The following is a 22152-nucleotide window of genomic DNA, read 5'->3' on the forward strand; positions in this document are numbered from 1 at the left end:
CTGTCCTGTGTTCCCCTGAATCAACAACTACCCTAAGTGTTAATTATTATTACAGGGCTCCAGACTAATATTTTCCCCTAGTGTCACTAACTTTTACAGTTGGTGGCACAGGCACCAGCCCATGAATTGGTCGGACCCATACACCCAAGTCATGAGTAATCATCTTATAAAGTCATTCATAGTGCTTTATTAAGAAGTGTAATAAATAGACTACTGAGGTATTCAAGAAATAAGTTGTTTAATCTAACACGTCCAAGCAGGAATGCATGACTCAAGATATTTTGCACAACCTAATCCAGTGATTGTTGGTGAATTTTGGGTTGACAATTAGACTATAGTATATTTTACTGTCAAAATAGGACTCCAGAATTTCCAGATTTTGTTTTATCAATAGAGATAAATTACATACATATTTATGTGCACTAACTAATATCATAGGCTAATTAATTTGTGGTTCAACGCCCAAGGAACACATTAACTAGATCGCTAACTCTAAATATATACTATCCACTGTTAGTAGCCATGTATTCATCCAACAGTAAATGTAATGTCCTTAAAAAAAACTTTGCAGTTGTAGGCTATTACCCATTAGACCTATAGGCCTATGCCCTCGCAATGGCCGGTGCGCATTTAGCGCACGCGTCAATCCATATCTCAAAGCCTTATCAAATATCATGGTTGTAAAATAGTTGCTATTGAGCTGAATATTGAGAGTTGAGAAATAATACCTATAGAAAGCTGAGGCCCTCTCTTCGACAGGGACAAGTGGAAGAAGCTTCCAAAGCAATGTTTTTCCCACAATTTAATTTTGAAATGTTATATGATCAGAAAACATTTTTTCGAGGGCATGGGGAGAGGAGAGTGGCTCGCTCATTACAGCAGCAGGCCCCAGCAAAACAGGCGCAGGGGCAGGGCACACACTTTAATTACAGGAATCATGAGGATAATGCACTGTACTGTGACCAACATGGTTTTAACCATCCAAAAATGTTACGTTTTGAGTGAAGTGACAATGTAGAATGGGCTCTTTCTACATTTATAGGCACCCTTTCCGTTTTTTAAGATCAGTGTCCACCATTGTTCCTGTGCACAAGAAAGCAAAGGTAACTGAACTAAATGACTATTGCCCCGTAGCACTCACTTCTGTCATCATGAAGTGCTTTGAGAGGCTACTTAAGGATCATATCACCTCTACCTTACCTGACACCCTAGACCCACTTCAACTGGTCCTGGACTTCCTGATGGGCCGCCCCCAGGTAGTGAAGGTAGGAAACAACACCTCCACTTCGCTGATCCTCAACACAGGGGCCCCACAAGGGTGCATGCTAAGCCCCCTCCTGTACTCCCTGTTCACCCATGACTGCATGGCCACGCACGCCTCCAACTCAACCATCAAGTTTGCAGACGACACAACAGTAGTAAGCCTGATTACCAACAATGACGAGTCAGCCTACAGGGAGGAGGTGAGGGCCCTGGCGGAGTGGTGCCAGGAAAATAACCTCTCCCTCAATGTCAACAAAATGAAGGAGCTGATCGTGGACTTCAGGAGACAGCAGAGGAAGCACGCCCCTATCCACATAGACGGGACCGCACTGGAGAAGGTGGAAAGCTTAAAGTTCCTCGGTGTACACATCACTGACAATCTGAAATGGTCCACCCACACAGACAGTGTGGTGAAGAAGGCGCAACAGCGCCTCTTCAACCTCAGGAGGCTGAAGAAATTTGGCTTGGCCCCTAAGAACCTCACAAACTTTTACAGATGCACAATTGAGAGCATCCTGTCTGGCTGTATCACCGCCTGGTACGGCAACTGCACCGCCCGCAACCACAGGGCTCTCCAGAGGGTGGTACGGTCTGCCCAACGCATCACCGGGGGCACACTGCCTGCCCTCCAGGACACCTCCAGCACCCGATGTCACAGGAAGGCCAAAAAGATAATCAAGGACATCAACCACTCGAGCCACGGCCTGTTCACCCCGCTATCATCCAGAAGGCGAGGTCAGTACAGGTGCATCAAAGCTGGGACCGAGAGACTGAAAAACAGCTTCTATCTCAAGGCCATCAGACTGTTAAATAGCCATCACTAGCCGGCTACCACCCGGCTTCTCAGCCCTGCACCTTCTTAGAGGCTGCTGCCTTATATACATAGACATGGAATCACTGGCATTTTAATAATGGAACACTAGTCACTTTAATAATGTTTACATACTGCTATCTCGTATGTATATACTGTATTCTATTCTACTGCATTTAGTCAATGTCACTCCGACATTGCTCGTCCTAATATTTATATATTTCATTATTTTACTTTTAGATTTGTGTATTGTTGTGAATTGTTAGATACTACTGCACTGTTGGAGCTAGGAACACAAGCATTCCACTACACCCGCAATAACCTCTGCTAAATATGTGTGTGACCAATAAAATTTGATTTGATTTGACCTTGGCTGTCTAACTGATGACAGTAGGAGCAGGTCTCTTTGCTGATGTAGTGTTTGACTTTGAATGTGAGTTTGCATTACCTCAGCTCAGCCTATCAGAAAACCGGGTGTTGCCCACTGATCAGCCAAAGGCTCATTATAGATGATTATAATAGAGAAATTGCGTAACATTCATGTTTTGTTTTTTTACTTAAGAGGCCCATGGGCCGCTGGCCATGTCACCTGTTCATTTATTTATTTTTTATATAAAAATATATATTTGTGTGTCAATTTTGACCAGCCCACCCAACAGAAAAATGGTCCAGCCCATCTGGCATTTGCCAGAATTGCCAGATGGCCAATCCACCCCTGCTGAGATGTTACTGGTTGGGCCATCAACTGGCAGATCCACTGGCCCCACACGTTTTTACTGGCTCCGGTCCAGTTGGCCAATGTGTCGGCCCATGATTACATTATATTCTATTACACACTCTAAACTTATTTCACGGATCCCTTGGCCTAAATTAATTTAATATGTTGTTAGTAATATTCATTAAAAACATGAAATGTTTTTAAAAAGTACTTCGGACCCCACTTTGAGAACCCCTGCTCAAGAGGACCTGTCTATTATTGGCCACAGGAGGTCGCTGTGAGTTCAGGATTGGTGGCAGACATCCTCTGACTGTCCCGGTGTGAGTTAATGGCTCCTCCTGCTAGATACAGAGACGGAACTGGTAGAGAGCAGTGCAGGAGGAAGCAGTCCGAAAAACACTAACTACACCTCGGGTAGATAGCTAGCGCGGTGGGTGGTTTGAGAGAGACAGGCGCACGGGGTTGTAGTCGAGGCCTGGTGTTAAAGCGCAAAGTGGACGGTCGAGGAAAGCGTTTTGTATTTTAACAACCGACTCCGCAAATGAACTCCGTCAGAGCCACCAACCGGAGACCCAGGCGAGTCTCAAGGCCGCGCCCGGTGCAGCCCGACCAGAACGAGGGCGACCGAGGTGAGCGGGACCACCGTCAGAGCACTGTAGGGGCTGTAGTCGTGTCAGGGCGGCAAGGTTCCACTGTGACCCCAGCCTCAACTGTCTGGGTGTTATTTAGGAAAAGGCTTGTCGCTCTGTGGCCCAGGCCAGGCCGCGCTTTGTTTTGCTTGAGTGACTGTGGCTACCAGTGGGGCTAGGGGTAACGACGTTAGTGAATGCTTTGCCTGTGTAACGTTAACTAGTCAGCTAGTAAGGCGACTAGCTAAAGAACTAGCCCACACTACGCAGCTATAACGACGACCATGGCGAACCCACTGACCAAATCTATATATATATTTGCACTGACTTTGCCAGGCCGTGTCATGGTCAGGGCAGTTAACGTTACTAGCTCACTGACGTTAGCTATCAACTGTAACGCTTCTGACGAAATTAATCTGCGTTGCGTTTTTGGACTGCCATTTTGGGGTGTGCTAGACATCCACCCATCCTCCAGCAACTAACTAAGTTTGCTAACGTTACTAGCCAACTGATATGAATATCTATCAGCCGCAATTTTGACCGGTTCATTTTCTTGCTAAGCAGTCAACCAGCTAACGGTACATAACTCCGTGGCTCACATTCATCGGCTACCGTAGTTATTTAATTTACCTAACTAGCTAACTACTAGTTAAACAAGCTAAACAATTTTGTCTGACTGAGCGCTAACGCGTTAGCTGGCTAGCTGTATGTTTGTTTACACGACGGATTTACGAGCTAGTTAGCTACGTAACTAACGTTAGTTGAGTTTTGACTCAGTGCAGGACTGGTCGCCCCCGGCAAGTCTGCGGCCAGGTTGCCGTCAGGTCAACTGTTCGTGGCTTATCGGGGCTGTGGCTATAGTATCACAGTGTGACGGGACAGAGGCCGGTGTCCAGCTAGAAAAGGGAAGGGTATTGTGGGGGGACGCATCTGCGGTTATCAATCACCAACCTTTGTTAGTCAGCCACACAGCCCTGCAAAACAACAGCCTGCCCCTGTCATATATTATATGCAGTCAATCAAACACAACCATGACACCACCCAGTCTGTGAATGGCCTGAAAGTGTAAAAAAAAAAAAAAAAGGCCAACTAGAATGCCAGTGATCAGCTGTCATTACTAACCTGTGTTTTGTAATCAGCCCTGTACTCCCCTACCAACTGCAGTACAGTAGAGATCTGTGTGGGTGGATGGTGTTTAAATGTCACCTGCCTGCCGATCTTTGTCTGTTGAACTGTGCTGAGAGAGGATGCAGTCAGTTGAACTGTGCTGAAAGAGAAGACGTGTGTGTCTTTGTGCTGTATCTGTCAGACTGTGTTCTGACTGTGTCCTCTGTGAGTCCAGCAGATGAGCAGGCTCCAGCTGCAGCAGCGGAGGTGGCTGTGGAGGAGTCCGGGCCTGCAGCTGGGAACAGCCCCTACCAACTCCGACGCAAGTCTCTATTGCCAAAGAGAACAGCCTCCAGTACTGCAGTGGCCTGCCCCAGCAAGACCGCTATGGAGGTCAGACAGAGAGAGAGCACCATTCTGTGCTTGTTCACTTCCCTTTAATTGCTTTAAAAGGAAAGGACTGGTTTTGAAACTTGGTGTAAACTCCCTTTAGCACCAGTGTATATTTCGGGAGAAAGGTAGAGGACAGTGTAGTTGTGAGTGTGACAGAGACGATGTTTAAGTGTGTGTCAGTCATTGGGGGAGGTAGCAGAGTGTGTGTGTTGCTGATGTGTGTTATTCTGACACAGGGAGCATCCACCTCGACAACAGAACACTTTGGCCACCGAGCCAAACGGGCCAGAGTCTCCGGCAAAAGCCACGAACTGTCAGGTAACAATGTGTGTCTAGGTGTACAAGTCAATGATGTGATGTGTCTGCATGGTCTTTCTACATCTGTGTATGCATCATCTATAAATACTAATGGAAACTCTGTGTGTGTTTGTAGCGGCTCCAGCAGAGCAGTACCTGCAACAGAAGCTTCCAGATGAGGTGGTTCTGAAGATCTTCTCATACCTCCTGGAGCAGGACCTCTGTCAGACCGCCTGCGTCTGCAAACGCTTCAGCCAGCTAGCCAACGACCCTATACTCTGGTACACACACACTTCCGTCGACTGTGACTCTATACTGAAGGAACACAAACATGCATAACCTAATATTTTCTTGCCCATTATAGTTAACTGACATGTCACAAGAAAAATCAAGTCACTATCGACCACTACTGGTCCATACTGATATGAAGGCTGTTAGTTCGTGCAACCCTCTACGCCGGGAGTTGACATTTGCCCTCTCTGTGTGTGTCCAGGAAGCGTCTGTACATGGAGGTGTTTGAGTACACACGTCCCATGATGCACCCTGAGCCAGGCAAGTTCTACCAGGTCAGCGCTGAGGAACACGACCACCCCAACCCCTGGAAGGACAGCTTCCAACAACTGGTGGGTAGAGTGTGTGTGTGGTTAGATAAGCGTTGTGTTCATGTTACTTTAACATTGTTTTTAAATTGTTGCAGTATAAAGGAGCCCATGTGAAGCCAGGCTTTGCTGAACATTTCTACAGCAACCCTGGGAGGTACAAAGGCAGGGAGAATATGCTGGTAAGACGCACGCGCACACATACTCATGGTCCATTGAAAACACATTTTCAGTATGGCTGTCAGCCAGCTCCAATTTTGCTTGAATTTACGTAACCGTGTTTGTGTTTCCAGTACTATGACACGATAGAGGATGCATTAGGAGGGGTGCAGGAGGCTCATTTTGAAGGGCTGATCTTCGTGCACTCTGGGATCTACACTGACGAGTGGATCTACATAGAGTCCCCCATCACCATGATCGGAGCAGGTACTGTGTGTGGTCTGTCTCTGCGTGTCTTGCTGTTTCTACTTCTGTATGTATGATCTTCTACTTACGGTAGAAACTGCCTTTCTTTTTGTGTGTGTGTATGTAGCTCCGGGTAAGGTTTCTGATAAGGTGGTGATTGAGAACACCAGAGACTCAACGTTTGTCTTCATGGAAGGATCAGAGGATGCCTACGTGGGATACATGACCATCAGGGTACACTGCAAACACAGACCCAGCTCAGAAACACTAACACACACGCACGCACTATTGTATAGACCCCATTACACACACCTCCCCTCTAACCTCCTGTGTTTCATATTCAGTTTAACCCAGATGATAAGTCTGCTCAGCACCACAATGCACACCACTGTCTGGAGATCACTGTCAACTGTTCTCCCAACATAGACCACTGTATCATCAGATCTACCTGCACAGGTAATGCACAGTCTGCAGTTGGGCGTGTTTGTTTCTCCTGTGGAGCATGTTAGATAATGTAGTAAAGGGTTCGCTAACTGGTGGCCCGCTGGTGATTTTATTTGGTTCACCAAGTTATCTGAGAAGAAGAAAAAAAAAATATATATATATATATATATATACACACACACACACACACACACACAGTACCAGTCAAAGGTAAAGGGTTTTTCTTTATTTTTACTATTTTCTACATTATAGAATAAAAGTGAAGACATCAAAACTATGAAATAACACATATGGCATCATGTAGTAACCAAAAAAGTGTTAAACAAATCAAAATATATTTTATATTTGAGATTCTTCAAATAGCCACCCTTTGCCTTGATGACAGCTCTGCACACTCTAGGCATTCTCTCAACCAGCTTCATGAGGTAGTCACCTGGAATGCATTTCAATTAACAGGTGTGTCTTCTTAAAAGTTAATTTGTGGAATTTCTTTCCTTCTTAATGCGTTTGAACCAATCAGTTGTGTTGTGTTGTGACAAAGTAGTGGGGTATACAGAAGATAGCCCTATTTGGTAAAAAAACAAGTCCATATTATGGCAAGAACAGCTCAAATAAGCAAAGAGAAACGACAGTCCATCATGACTTTAAGACATGAAGGTCAGTCAATACGGAACATTTCAAGAACTTTGAAAGTTTCTTCAAGTGCAGTCGCAAAACCCATCAAGCGCTATGATGAAACTGGCTCTCATGAGGACCGTCACAGGAATGGAAGACCCAGAGATACCTCTGCTGCAGAGGATAAGTTCATTAGAGCTACCAGCCTCAGAAATTGCAGCCCAATAAATGCTTCAGAGTTCATCACAGACACATCTCAACATCAACTGTTCAGAGGGGACTGTGTGAATCAGGCCTTCATGGTCAAATTCCTGCAAATCAAATTGTATTTGCCACATGTGCCGAATACAACAGGTGTAGACCTTAGTGAAATGCTTTCTTACAAGCCCTTAACCAACAAATGTCTGCTCTACCCAAAATTACAACCAAATAATTGCAGCATTACCGCGAAAATGGAAGAGGAAAGTGGAAGGAGGAAAAAGTAAGGAACTTGTCTGTTGGCCTTGCATTAAAGAACATAATTGGTTAAAGAAAATTGTGATAAATAAAGTTTACCAGTTTAATTTAAGGACCAAAAGATTGACAGCCGTCCCATATACAGTGGTGAGAACAAGTATTTGATACACTGCCGATTTTGCAGGTTTTCCTACTTACAAAGCATGTAGAGGTCTGTAATTTTTATCATAGGTACACTTCAACTGTGAGAGACGGAAATCCAGAAAATCACATTGTATGATTTTTAAGTAATTAATTTGCATTTTATTGCATCACATAAGTATTTGATACATCAGAAAAGCAGAACTTAATATTTGGTACAGAAACCTTTGTTTGCAATTACAGAGATCATACGTTTCCTGTAGGTCTTGACCAGGTTTGCACACACTGCAGCAGGGATTTTGGCCCACTCCTCCATACAGACCTTCTCCAGATCCTTCAGGTTTCGGGGCTGTCGCTGGGCAATACGGACTTTCAGCTCCCTCCAAAGATGTTCTATTGGGTTCAGGTCTGGAGACTGGCTAGGCCACTCCAGGACCTTGAGATGCTTCTTACAGAGCCACTCCTTAGTTGCCCTGGCTGTGTGTTTCGGGTCGTTGTCATGCTGGAAGACCCATCTTCAATGCTCTTACTGAGGGAAGGAGGTTGTTGGCCAAGATCTCGCGATACATGGCCCCATCCATCCTCCCCTCAATACGGTGCAGTCGTCCTGTCCCCTTTGCAGAAAAGCATCCCCAAAGAATGATATTTCCACCTCCATGCTTCACGGTTGGGATGGTGTTCTTGGGGTTGTACTCATCCTTCTTCTTCCTCCAAACACGGCGAGTGGAGTTTAGACCAAAAAGCTATATTTTTGTCTCATCAGACCACATGACCTTCTCCCATTCCTCCTCTGGATCATCCAGATGGTCATTGGCAAACTTCAGACGGGCCTGGACATGCGCTGGCTTGAGCAGGGGGACCTTGCGTGCGCTGCAGGATTTTAATCCATGATGGCGTAGTGTGTTACTAATGGTTTTCTTTGAGACTGTGGTCCCAGCTCTCTTCAGGTCATTGACCAGGTCCTGCCGTGTAGTTCTGGGCTGATCCCTCACCTTCCTCATGATCATTGATGCCCCACGAGGTGAGATCTTGCATGGAGCCCCAGACCGAGGGTGATTGACCGTCATCTTGAACTTCTTCCATTTTCTAATAATTATGCCAACAGTTGTTGCCTTCTCACCAAGCTGCTTGCCTATTGTCCTGTAGCCCATCCCAGCCTTGTGCAGGTCTACAATTTTATCCCTGATGTCCTTACACATCTCTCTGGTCTTGGCCATTGTGGAGAGGTTGGAGTCTGTTTGATTGAGTGTGTGGACAGGTGTCTTTTATACAGTTTTTAACGAGTTGTGTGTGTGTATGTATGTGATATATATATATATATATATATACACACACACACACAAGTATTTGATCCCCTGCTGATTTTGTACGTTTGCCCACTGACAAAGACATGATCAGTCTATAATTTTAATGGTAGGTTTATTTGAACAGTGAGAGACAGAATAACAACAAAAAAATCCAGAAAAATGCATGTAAAAAATGTTATGAATTGATTCGAATTTTAATGAGGGAAATAAGTATTTGACCCCTGTCGTCGTTCAGCCACGACTCAGTGAAACAGAAGATATTACAGTTTTTAATGTCCCGTTGGTAGGATGTCCTTGATCTTAGGTCGTCCATTTTGTTTTCAAATGATTGTACGTTGGCTAATAGGATTGATGGAAGAGGCAGCTTACTCGCTCGCTGTCGGATCCTTACAAGGCACCCCGACCTACGTCCACGATATCTCTGTCTCTTTCTCATGCGAATGACGGGGATTTGGGCCTTGTCGTGTGTCTGTAGAATATCCTTTGCGTCCGACTCGTTGAAGAAAAAAATCTTCGTCCAATACGATGAGTAATCGCTGTCCTGATATCCAGAAGCTCTTTTTGGTCATAAGAGACGGTGGAAGAAACATTATGTACAGAATAAATTACAAATAACGTGAAAAAACACACACAATAGCACAATTGGTTAGAGGGCTGTAAAACGGCAGCCATCTCCTCCGGCGCCATCTTCACCACTACTAAAGGACACCAATAAGAAGAGACCTGCTTGGGCCAAGAAACACGTGCAATGGACATTAGACCAGTGGAAATGTGGCCTTTGGTCTGGAGTCCAAATTGGAAATGTTTGGTTCCAACCGCCATATCTTTGTGAGACGTGGTGTCGGTGAATGGATGATCTCCACATGTGTATTTCCCAAAGTAAAGCATGGAGGAGGAGGTGTTGTGGTGTGGTGGTGCTTTGCTGGTGACACTGTCTGTGATTTATTTATAATTCAAGGCACACTTAACCAGCATGGCTACCACAGCATTCTGCAGCAATATGCCATTCCATCTGGTTTGGGCTGAGTGGGACTGTCATTTGTTTTCCAACAGGACAATGACCCAACACACCTCCAGGCTGTGTAAGGGCTATTTTACCAAGAAGGAGAGCGATGGAGTGCTGGATCAGATGACCTGGCCTCCACATTCCCCCAACCTCAACCAAATTGTGATGTTTTGGGATGAGTCGGACCGCAGAGTGAAGGAAAAGCAGCCAACAAGTGCTCAGCATATGTGGGAACTCCTTCAAGACTGTTGGAAAAGCATTCCAGGATAAGCTAGTTGGGAGAATGCCAAGAGTGTGCAAAGCTGTCATCAAGGCAAAGGGTGGCTATTTGAAGAATCTCAAATATGAAATATATTTTGATTTGTTTAACACTTTTTTTGCTACATGATTCCATATGTGTTATTTCATAGTTTTGATGTCTTCACTAATATTCTACAATGTAGAAAATAGTTTTAAAAAATAAAGAAAAACCCTTGAATGAGTAGGTGTTCTAAAACTTTTGACCGGTAGTGTGTGTGTGTGTGTGTATGTATGGATGTATATGTATGTGTGTGTATGTATGTATGTGTGTGTGTGTGTGTGTGTGTGTGTGTGTGTGTGTGTGTGTGTATGTGTGTGTGTATATATATATATATATATATATAATATATACACACACAGTGAGGGGAAAAAAGTATTTGACCCCCTGCTGATTTTGTAAGTTTGCCCACTGACAAAGAAATGATCAGTCTATAATTTTAATGGTAGGTTTATTTGAACAGTGAGAGACAGAATAACAACAAAAAAATCCAGAAAAACGCATGTCAAAAATTTTATAAATTGATGTACATTTTAATGAGGGAAATAAGTATTTGACCCCTCTGCAAAACATGACTTAGTACTTGGTTGCAAAACCGTTGTTGGCAATCACAGAGGTCAGACGTTTCTTGTAATTGGCCACCAGGTTTGCACACATCTCAGGAGGGATTTTGTCCCACTCCTCTTTGCAGATCTTCTCCAAGTCATTAAGGTTTTGAGGCTGACATTTGGCAACTCGAACCTTCAGCTCCCTCCACAGATTTTCTATGGGATTAAGGTCTGGAGACTGGCTAGACCACTCCAGGACCTTAATGTGCTTCTTCTTGAGCCACTCCTTTGTTGCCTTGGCCGTGTGTTTTGGGACATTGTCATGCTGGAATACCCATCCACGACCCATTTCCAATGCCCTGGCTGAGGGAAGGAGGTTCTCAACCAAGATTTGACGGTACATGGCCCCGTCCATCTTCCTTTTGATGCAGTGAAGTTGTCCTGTCCCCTTAGCAGAAAAACACCCCCAAAGCATAATGTTTCCACCTCCATGTTTGACGGTGGGGATGGTGTTCTTGGGGTCATAGGCAGCATTCCCCCTCCTCCAAACACGGCGAGTTGAGTTGATGCCAAAGAGCTCGATTTTGGTCTCATTTGACCACAACACTTTCACCCAGTTCTCCTCTGAATCATTCAGATGTTCATTGGCAAACTTCAGACGGGCATGTAGATGTGCTTTCTTGAGCAGGGGGACCTTGCGGGTGCTGCAGGATTTCAGTCCATCACGGCGTAGTGTGTTACCAATTGTTTTCTTGGTGACTATGGTCCCAGCTGCCTTGAGATCATTGACAAGATCCTCCCGTGTAGTTCTGGGCTGATTCCTCACCGTTCTCATGATCATTGCAACTCCACAAGGTGAGATCTTGCATGGAGCCCCAGGCCGAGGGAGATTGACAGTTCTTTTGTGTTTCTTCCATTTGCGAATAATCGCACCAACTGTTGTCACCTTCTCACCAAGCTGCTTGGCGATGGTCTTGTAGCCCATTCCAGCCTTGTGTAGGTCTACAATCCTGTCCCTGACATCCTTGGAGAGCTCTTTGGTCTTGGCCATGGTGGAGAGTTTGGAATCTGATTGATTGATTGCTTCTGTGGACAGGTGTCTTTTATACAGGTAACAAGCTGAGATTAGGAGCACTCCCTTTAAGAGTGTGCTCCTAATCTCAGCTCGTTACCTGTATAAAAGACACCTGGGAGCCAGAAATCTTTCTGATTGAGAGGGGGTCAAATACTTATTTCCCTCATTAAAATGCAAATCAATTTATAACATTTTTGACATGCGTTTTTCTGGATTTTTGTTGTTGTTATTCTGTCTCTCACTGTTCAAATAAACCTACCATTAAAATTATAGACTGATCATTTCTTTGTCAGTGGGCAAACGTACAAAATCAGCAGGGGATCAAATACTTTTTTCCCTCACTGTGTATGTGTATATATATATATATATATATATATATATATATATATATATATATAGTTTGTTTGGGACAGAAAACTGTTAAAACCAAGCAAATCAGCTCCATGTGATTTTAATTTTGGAAATCTGTTCCAAAGTATTCCCACGTGTAATAGTGAGAGATGGGATTGTATATAAATGGAAGCAAGGTTTGAAATGATTGTTTTAGTCAAATATATCTGTTTGGGCTTCTTGCGGGCAATTTGCTGTCTACAAATTATTTGTAATTATTTTCCGGCCCCATGACCAGCCGCTCAAGAAAAGATCGGCCCGCGGCTGAATCTAGTTGATGATCCCTGATGTAGTTTGTCTCCAGTGGGGCATGTTGGGTAATGTAGTTTGTCCCTACTCCAGTGGGCTCGGCTGTCTGTGTGAGTGGCCAGGGGGCGTGTCCTAGCATCAAACACTGCAACATCAGCGACTGTGAAAACGTTGGACTTTACATCACCGACCATGCACAGGTAAACGCACACTTACATTACCTACCATGCGCACACACACACACATCATTAACCACACTTAAACACCCTCTCTGACTGTGTGTATTCCTGCATGGTATCTATGATGATAATGATGTGATAATGTATTGCAGGGTATCTATGAGGATAATGAGATTAGTAATAATGCATTGGCGGGAATCTGGGTAAAAAACCACGGCAACCCCATCATCAGACGAAACCACATTCACCACGGCCGAGATGTAGGAGTCTTCACCTTCGACCATGGCATGGTATCTCACTCTGACCTTTAACGTCAAACCTCTTTTATATCTGCTTTCCACTAGATTCCACAGCCTCAAAGTCAAAATTGGCTGTATCGTAAAGATTAATGAAAACAAAAATTTGCTTTTTGGTCTTAAAGGAAAACTCCACCCAAAAACTATCTTTTGGTATTTGTTTCATTAGTCAATTGCAAAACGCAGCATCATATGATGCAAAATGCATCATACGGGCCATATTTCTGTATTTTGAAAGTTACATATCTTGAAAACTTGATTGCTGACATGCAAAACATTTTGGGGACTATATCAACAATGGACTAATGAAACAAATAGCAAAATATAGTTTTTGTGTGGAGTTTTCCTTTAATTTAAGGTTAGGCGTATGGTTAGCAGTGTGGTTAAGGTTAGGAGTTTGGTTAAGGTTAGGTTTAAAATACAATTTTAAGATACATTTTAGAAATAGGCAGGGTTTAGGACTTTGTAGCTGTGGAAGCTAGTGACGGCCCTTACCTCTCACCCACCATTTTGGAGGTCTTTACGGTTGTGCTGTACATGGCAATGATGATAGTATCGCTCTCTCTCCTTCTCCCTCTTCCCCAGGGTTATTTTGAGAGTTGTAACATCCACAGGAATCGTATAGCAGGCTTCGAGGTGAAGGCGTATGCTAACCCTACAGTGGTTCGCTGTGAGATCCATCATGGCCAAACAGGGGGCATCTATGTGCATGAGAAAGGACGAGGACAGTTCATAGAAAACAAGATCTACGCCAACAACTTCGCAGGAGTCTGGATCACCTCCAACAGTGACCCTACGATACGGTACACACACACACACACACACACACACACACACAGTCAGTGGTGTAAAGTACTTAAGTAAAAATACTTTAAAGTACTACTTAAGTAGTTTTGTGGGGTATCTGTACTTTACTATTTATATTTCTCTACTACGTTCCTAAACAAAATAATTTACATACATTTTCACTGACACTCAAAAGTACTCATTACATTTCGAATGCTTTGCAGGACAGGAAAAAAATCTGAAATTTCTTTCCCAAATTCTGCTGTATATTTTCCCAAAGTATGTTTCCTCTGTATTTTTCCTGGTTTTAGATTTTAGTTTTTCACTCTCAGAATTACAATTGTTCATAAAGAAAGAACAAAATGGGATGTTCCGAGTTCATGTCAATGCTTAAATCACATCAGAAGACCTTAGTTTTCCTCCAGACCCCCCAAAATATCAAATGGATTTTTGAGTGTAATTCCCCTTTAATTGCGCATCTGGCCCTTTAGTTGCGCATCTGGCCCTTTAATTGCACATCTAGCAAGTGAGGAATGTGCCATCTGTGATGGTTCTGTACTGCTGCTGCTCATTTCATTTCATGGCAAAGTGTGCAAATAATAGATACAAATTATATACTTCTACCAGGTAAACATTGAATTGAGAGGGTTTTGGGGAAAGTATTTGTCAACCCAGAAGATGGTTATCACATCAACTGGCTACACACGGAGTGATAGACAAATGTGCACACCACACAGACAGACCGGGGCAATATTGCTGGAAATTAATTGGCAGATGTGTTAGGTTTGGCTTTTTAAGCCAATAGTGGCTAACCAGGGGTGGGATAATGTCGGTGTTGCGTTGATTAGATAATAGCTGGGAGCTTGCGGTGTCTGATACATGTGAGATTTGTTTGACAGTTTGCAGTGGAACACGTGCAAATTGCATGTACTTTCAGAATTATTTGGCGAGCTACTCATAGGTGGCCTGCGAGTTACTGGTAGCTCGCGATCGACCTGTTGGAGACCCCTGCACTAACCTCTCAGTATTATGGGCTGTTTGTTGACTTTCCGTTCTGTTATTCTCCAGGGGCAATGCAATCTTTAACGGTAACCAGGGGGGCGTGTACATATTTGGCGATGGCCGTGGCCTGATCGAGGGGAACGATATCCATGGCAACGCTCTGGCGGGAATCCAGATCAGAACCAATAGCTGCCCAATTGTACGCCACAACAAGATCCACGACGGACAGCATGGCGGCATCTACGTGGTAAACACACACATACTATTTGGATTTTTCAGTCCTTTAGATGCTTGGACTTATGAATCTCAGGAGATGTTGATAAAACATATCTAATCGTGTGTGTGTGTGTGTTTGCAGCATGAGAAGGGCCAGGGTGTGATAGAGGAGAACGAGGTGTACAGCAACACGCTGGCAGGAGTCTGGGTGACCACAGGCAGCACTCCTGTCCTCCGCAGGAACCGCATCCACAGTGGCAAACAGGTAAAACACACTCCACATTCTCTCACAGTTATTGTTATTTAAAAAATACAACTATGTTTTTGTGAGAATTGGAGGCCTGTCTCATTATTCTATAAAAAGTCAGATTTAACAACCTTTCTCCCCCTCTCTCAGGTAGGGGTGTATTTCTATGACAATGGTCATGGGGTGTTGGAAGACAATGACATCTACAATCACATGTACTCCGGCGTTCAAATACGGTAAGTCCTGCCTCTTCAGTCAAATTCAGGGCACATAGTGGTTATGATAACATTTGACTAATGTTAGATGAAGGCTTCACTAACAGTGTTGGTTGTCTATAGAACGGGCAGCAACCCCAAGATCAGACGCAACAAGATCTGGGGAGGACAGAACGGAGGCATTCTGGTCTACAACTCAGGTCTGGGTTTCATCGAGGACAATGAGATCTTTGACAACGCCATGGCGGGCGTGTGGATTAAGACAGACAGTAACCCCACGCTGCGACGCAACAAGATCCACGACGGGAGAGACGGAGGCATCTGTATCTTTAACGGAGGGAGAGGTCTTCTGGAGGAGAATGATATCTTCAGGAACGCCCAGGCAGGAGTTCTGATCAGCACCAACAGCCACCCGGTGCTCCGCAAGAACCGTATCTTTGACGGCTTCGCTGCAGGTCAGCTGCCCATGTGTAGACATTTACATACATTTTACCGTACTGACTGGTCGATACTGTTACCTACTCCTCATCCACCATCTGTGTTGATGTCATTTCCTGTCTCAGGTATCGAAATAACCAACCACGCCACAGCGACTCTGGAGGGAAACCAGATCTTCAACAACCGTTTCGGAGGCCTGTTCCTCGCCTCGGGGGTCAACGTCACCATGAAAGGTAGCTAGTGCTAAAAGGCTAGGCTATTATAGCACTAAGGGCCCGAGTATGTGAGCGGTTGGTAATCCCGCTCATCGCATTCCAACCGCCACGCTAAAAACCGCTCCGCGCTCACAGGAATAAAAAACTGCCGCTCCAAATTCGCTCCATTCATTAAAATCACAATTTAACCAACAGCCATCTATTTTTGTGACTACCTGAATAAACATGAAAAGGTAAATGAAAGAATTGCACATAATTTCAAATAGGATACATGTCATATTAAACAGCATATAAACACTCTAAATAGGTCAGGAGCCAGACAGGGAGCCTAAGAAGGAACACAAATGTATTATTTAGGCTATATTATTTCTATTATTTCAAGGTTATAGCCTACACAATAATACATTGTGAATAATTTGCGAGTGCGACACAATAGGCTGGTAGGAACAAAGCACTCAGCATTTAAACAACATTTAGTTGTATTAAATCATTATAGTCTATACATTTCGCGTATAGGCTGTGACTTACTTAGAATTAAATACAAATTAAATGAAAAATGACTTAGTCCCTTTATAATTTATTTTTAGAAATACGCGTTTGGCCAGTCTGTGGCTTCAGGCTCATGCGATGGTGCCTGGAGAGCCGGCCAGCAGCGGAGAATATCCTCGCCACACTTGCAGAGCCACTGGGGATGCTAAACATCCTTTTGGCCATTCTTGACAGGCTGGGCAGAGATGCAGAGTTGTTTTGAAATGTTTCTGTAGGTAGGCCTAAAGGTTTTTAGGCAAAAATAACCCAATCAAAATGGAAAGCTCCTTGAACGTGGGAATATGCCAGGCCTATTGGGCCAAAATCAATTATGGCCTATTGTATAGATAATACAACACAAATGTTTAAGAGATCTGATTTGTAGTTTATAAATACTTTGCTACAATGACACACTTAGTTATCTACCCACCTCATTCCTTTCTTTAAGCATGTGCAAGTAGTAAGTACACCATCATGCTTTCAGGATACGTGTCTTTTCAGATTCCACTATGATTCTTTAGTTGTGGACACTACATCACCGCCCTCCCTCTCTTGCTCTTGGTCCTCTTCATCTTTGTAAGTCACCTTGATTTTGCAGCTGTGTGTTTTATCAGTTTCTTTATGAAAATGTTTAGCTAACTCCATGACAGTAGCTAAAGCAAGGGGCTATTAGCAGCACATAAGTAGCCTATAAATGCATGCTGAGCTGGGCATGCCCTGAGCTGGTGAAGTGAGCGCTACTGGAGCGGTAGTGGAGTGAAATTGGAGCGGGCGAGAAGGCCGACGCTCCAGCCTTTGGGAAACTCGCTCCGCACTCCAGTCAAATTGGGATTGCTCCATCTCCACTCCGCTCACATACTCTATAGGCTAAAAACACTGCTGTATTACATTATTGTACATTAGCCCAGCCTGTCAGCTGCACTAGCTAATATAATGTAGCACTTAGGCTAATGCTAGTATTATTTCAGTCTGTCAGTTCTTGGAATAGACCAGTGGTAGTCACTAATATTTCTGAAGGAGCCACTTTTGTAAAACAACCTCAATAGGCTACCCCTTGGAGAAGCGGGGTTGGGGGGGGGGGGTCACAAATTCAAACTGATTCATACATGATATCAAATGGATTCACACATGATGTCTAAGATACATGCATGCTCTTCAACCGAACGCTGCTTGCACCCGCCCACTCGGCGGGTCTGACCTAGAGTATGTGGACAACTACAAATACCTAGGTGTCTGGTTAGACTGTAAACTCTCCTTCCAGACTCACATTAAGCATCTCCAAACAAAAGTTGGATCTAGAATCGGCTTCCTATTTCGCAACAAAGCCTCCTTCACTCATGCTGCCAAACATGCCCTCGTAAAACTGACTATCCTACCGATCCTTGACTTCGGCGATGTCATTTACAAAATAGCCTCCAACACTCTACTCTGCAAATTGGATGTAGTCTATCACAGTGCCATCCGTTTTGTCACCAAAGCCCCATATACTACCCACCATTGTGACCTGTACGCTCTTGTTGGCTGGCCCTCACTACATATTCGTCGCCAAACCCACTGGCTCCAGGTCATCTATAAATCACTGCTAGGCAAATCCCTGTCTTACCTTAGCTCACTGGTCACCATAGCAACACCCACCCATAGTCTGCGCTCCAGCAGGTATATCTCACTGGTCATCCCCAAAGCCAACACCTCCTTTGGCCGCCATTCCTTCCAGTTCTCTGCTGCCAATGACTGGAACGAACTGCAAAAATCTCTGAAGCTGGAGACTCTTATCTCCCTCACTAACTTTAAGCGTCAGTTGTCAGAGCAGCTTACCGATCACTGCACCTGTACACAGCCATTCTGAAATTAGCCCACCCAACTACCTCATCCCCATATTGTTATTTATTTTGCACCCCAGTATCTCTATTTGCACATCATCTTTTGCACATCTATCATTCCAGTGTTAATACGAAATTGTAACTATTTTGCACTATGACCTATTTATTGCCTTACCTACATAACGTACTGCATTCGCACACACTGTATATATATATATTTTCTGTTTGTATTTTTGACTTTGTTTTGTTTACCCCATATATAACTCTGTGTTGTTGTTTTTATCGCACTGCTTTGCTTTATCTTGGCCAGGTCGCAGTTGTAAATGAGAACTTGTTCTCAACTGGCTTACCTGGTTAAATAAAGGTGAAATAAATAAATAAACATGGACCATCAAGCCACTTCATTCTCTATTGTAGGAGACTTGGGGGTATCAGAAACAAATGTGTAAAATACATTTGAATCTTTTGATAATGGCCTTATTTCCATTATCTCAAAAGTTATGGCACAAGATATGTTAAATCAGGTAATGTCAGATTTCAGTCTGAAGGAAGTAAATGCTTTTCGAAGGAAGTATATGCTTTAATCAGTTCATTTCCCCAGTCATTCTGTGCAGATTCATCACACTCCCTTCACAGCTTGTGTGTGTCATAGATGGAAACAGAAGACACGTACGTGTTCCTGAGATTCTTGGCTTTCAGGAATGGGGTCATATTCGCTAATAGCTTCAACAGTTGAAAAGCTATAACCAAATTCGTAGGAATATTACCGCTCCGTTTGTCCCAGTTGCTAATAGTGGATATCGAAGGTTACTTGCGTAACCAAGATTCTATGAACTAAATCAGTGGCGCATTCAGCTGACTGAGGAAAACAACTTGCACAACACATTCATTCAGATTGTTGCGAGAGATGCATTATGGCTGGCTTAGACTATATAAAATAGGTTATTGGTCACAGCAGTCTCTCTTCCTCTCTTCCAGATAATAAGATAATGAATAATCAGGATGCCATAGAGAAAGCTGTGAGCAGAGGACAGTGTCTCTACAAGATCTCCAGCTACACCTCCTACCCCATGCACGACTTCTACAGGTACACAAACAATTAGCCAATACATGACTTTTAGTCAGTTACACAGCGGTTACTCCAGTGCTGATTTATTTTACCTATGTGTGTCCAGGTGTCACACCTGCAATACGACAGACAGGAACGCCATCTGTGTGAACTGCATCAAGAAGTGTCACCAAGGACACGACGTGGAGTTTATACGGCACGATAGGTGAGTAGCACCAACCATTTACTACTGACTAGATGCTCCCATTTGTGGTGTTTGTTTCAAAATAATTGAAGGCTTGTCATTACTGTGTCTTGACTATATAATTATTTGTAGAATACCAGGCTGACCCCTCAATTATATATTTTCCTTGTTTTGTCCTGTATGCTGTGCTAACCCTCTCCTCTGTCTTTGTAGGTTTTTCTGTGATTGTGGAGCGGGAACTCTGTCCAACCCCTGTACGCTGGCTGGAGAACCAACACACGACACAGACACACTCTACGACTCAGCTCCGCCCATTGAGTCCAACACGCTGCAGCACAACTGAACACACGTACACACTACATAAACACACGCACACCCTATAGTCTACATACACACATTACACTGTCATACACCACTCACAGAACTGTGGCCATAAGGAGCCAGAATACGGTGTTCTCAGCAGTGACGGTTATAGAGGAACCCTGAAGCTCAGAGACACTGCTGCACTGAGTCTCTTCTAGAGGGAGCTATGGGGCTGGTCTGGTTCGATCTGGTCTGGATTAGCCTGGTATACTGTGATGAGAAACTGACTGAACGGCCACGTGAGATTCTCACCGTTGCATCTCTGGACACCAAATGGACGGATAGAGAGAGCGGGAGTGTGGAGAGGGATGTGGCTACTCTGTCGGCGCGTGGCCAATGAGAGACTTCCTTTGCCTGTGGCCTCTCTGCGACTCGCCGCGGTCCTGGAAATCGGACTTCCTCCCCAGACAGGAAGAGGAGATTTAGCCCCGCCCACTGAGAAAGACACTTCTGGTTCCAAAGCATTGCAGTCCTTAGGCAGCAGATGGCTGATATATACATGTACAGCTCACGGGAGAGAAACTTTGATCGAGCACTTCAGCTTTTATATTATTTTAATGCTTTCTCATGTAGTTTTGTATTTTCAAGCAAAGATCTTACTGTATTTTGATGTCTTTATATATGTTAATTATTGTTATTATTTTTGTTAGCCCCAGGCTTGCTGCAGTAGCTCTTTATGTCCCAGTGGATCAGTTCTTTCTGTGAAAGAGAATCACGTTTAACACTAAAGACCCTCTCCAGGTTAATAGATATAGGACCGGTGGAACAAGGTAGGTGTGTGTCTGGCTGGCTGTTGCGCGTGCGTCTGTGTGGATTGCTGTTTTGTGGGTGCATGTGTATGGTTGTGTTCATATGCAGCCACTGTTTCTGGAGCGGGTCAGATATGAGGCATCAGGCCTTCTAACTGGGACATGAGTTATTCTGCAGTCTCCCTCACTTCCCCCTGCTATTCTCCCTACCCCTGTGGTGACTATGGCTCTTCAGGCAGCCTGGATTGTAAGCATGTGTACCATAACATCTAGACTTAATATATTGTGAAGTATTAAAAACCATTATGTAGATGCTAGTATGAATTCAAAAAGGGTTTAATTTCCTAGAAAGAAAAAAACTAAACTGGTCATTTGTAAGATTAAAGGGATTCTGCAGAACTTTTGTATCCTTTTTTGCCAGTTCTCATGAGCCAGAAGTGGTACCTGAAAATTGCGTACTGTCAGGTGCAGATACAGTGCATTCAGACCCCTTTGCTATACTTTTTGAAATTGAGCTCAGGTGCATCCTGTTTCCACAACTTGGAGTCCACCTGTGGTAAATTCAATTGATTGGACATGATTTGGAAAGGCACACACCTGTCTATACAAGGGCACACAGTTGCCAGTGCTTGTCGGAGCAAAAAGGAATTGTGCGTAGAGCTCGGAGACAGGATTGTGTCAAGGCACAGCTCTGGGGAAGGGTACCAACAAATGTCTGCAGCATTGAAGGTCCTCAAGAACACAGTGGCCTCCATCATTCTTAAATGGAAGAAGTTTGGAACCACCAAGACTCTTCCGAGAGCTGGCCGCCCGGCCAAACAGAGCAATCGGGGGAGAAGGGCCTTGGTCAGGGAGGTGACCAAGACTCCAATGGTCACTGACAGAGCCTTCCAGAAGGACAACCATCTCTGCAGCACTCCACCAATCAGGCCTTTATGGTAGAGTGCCCAGACAGAAGCCACTCCTCAGTAAAAGGCACGACAGCCCGCTTGGAGTTTGCCAAAAGGACTCTCAGAACATGACAAACAAGATTCTCTGGTCTAATGAAACCAAGATTGAACTCTGGTCTGAATGCCAAGCGTCACGTCTGGAGG

At 44.2% G+C, this 22152-nt stretch overlaps 1 protein-coding gene across 2 annotated transcripts; it reads left to right on the forward strand.

Annotated features, from left to right (window-relative positions):
• Window positions 1-3103: 3103 nt before the first annotated feature.
• On the forward strand, window positions 3104-21457 carry LOC121547357 (F-box only protein 11-like). Of its 2 annotated transcripts, none has more exons than XM_041858605.1 (20): window positions 3104-3421; window positions 4764-4921; window positions 5158-5239; window positions 5355-5499; window positions 5712-5841; window positions 5916-5999; window positions 6111-6243; window positions 6350-6456; window positions 6567-6678; window positions 12845-12951; window positions 13083-13220; window positions 13812-14029; window positions 15081-15261; window positions 15373-15495; window positions 15628-15713; window positions 15816-16147; window positions 16256-16363; window positions 19672-19780; window positions 19869-19967; window positions 20160-21457. In XM_041858605.1, exons 1-20 carry the CDS (start codon window positions 3334-3336, stop codon window positions 20287-20289), a joined length of 2670 nt encoding a protein of 889 aa, XP_041714539.1. In that variant the 5' UTR covers window positions 3104-3333; the 3' UTR covers window positions 20290-21457. The 2 variants fall into 2 exon arrangements, with proteins under 2 accessions (XP_041714539.1, XP_041714540.1); XM_041858606.1 differs by having other exon boundaries at window positions 4767-4921.
• Window positions 21458-22152: the final 695 nt, after the last annotated feature.

This window comes from Coregonus clupeaformis, chromosome 31, assembly GCF_020615455.1.
Source record: "Coregonus clupeaformis isolate EN_2021a chromosome 31, ASM2061545v1, whole genome shotgun sequence".
Classification (NCBI taxonomy): Eukaryota; Metazoa; Chordata; class Actinopteri; order Salmoniformes; family Salmonidae; genus Coregonus; species Coregonus clupeaformis.

What these genes read in the sequence shown, in the direction of transcription:
- LOC121547357 (XM_041858605.1), top strand. Translation starts at nt 3,334, where the DNA reads ATGAACTCCGTCAGAGCCACCAACCGGAGACCCAGGCGAGTCTCAAGG. An exon ending in GGTCAACGTCACCATGAAAG is followed by an intron (nt 16,364 to 19,671) that starts GTAGCTAGTGCT and finishes CCTCTCTTCCAG; the next exon opens with ATAATAAGATAATGAATAAT. An exon ending in GAGTTTATACGGCACGATAG is followed by an intron (nt 19,968 to 20,159) that starts GTGAGTAGCACC and finishes CTGTCTTTGTAG; the next exon opens with GTTTTTCTGTGATTGTGGAG.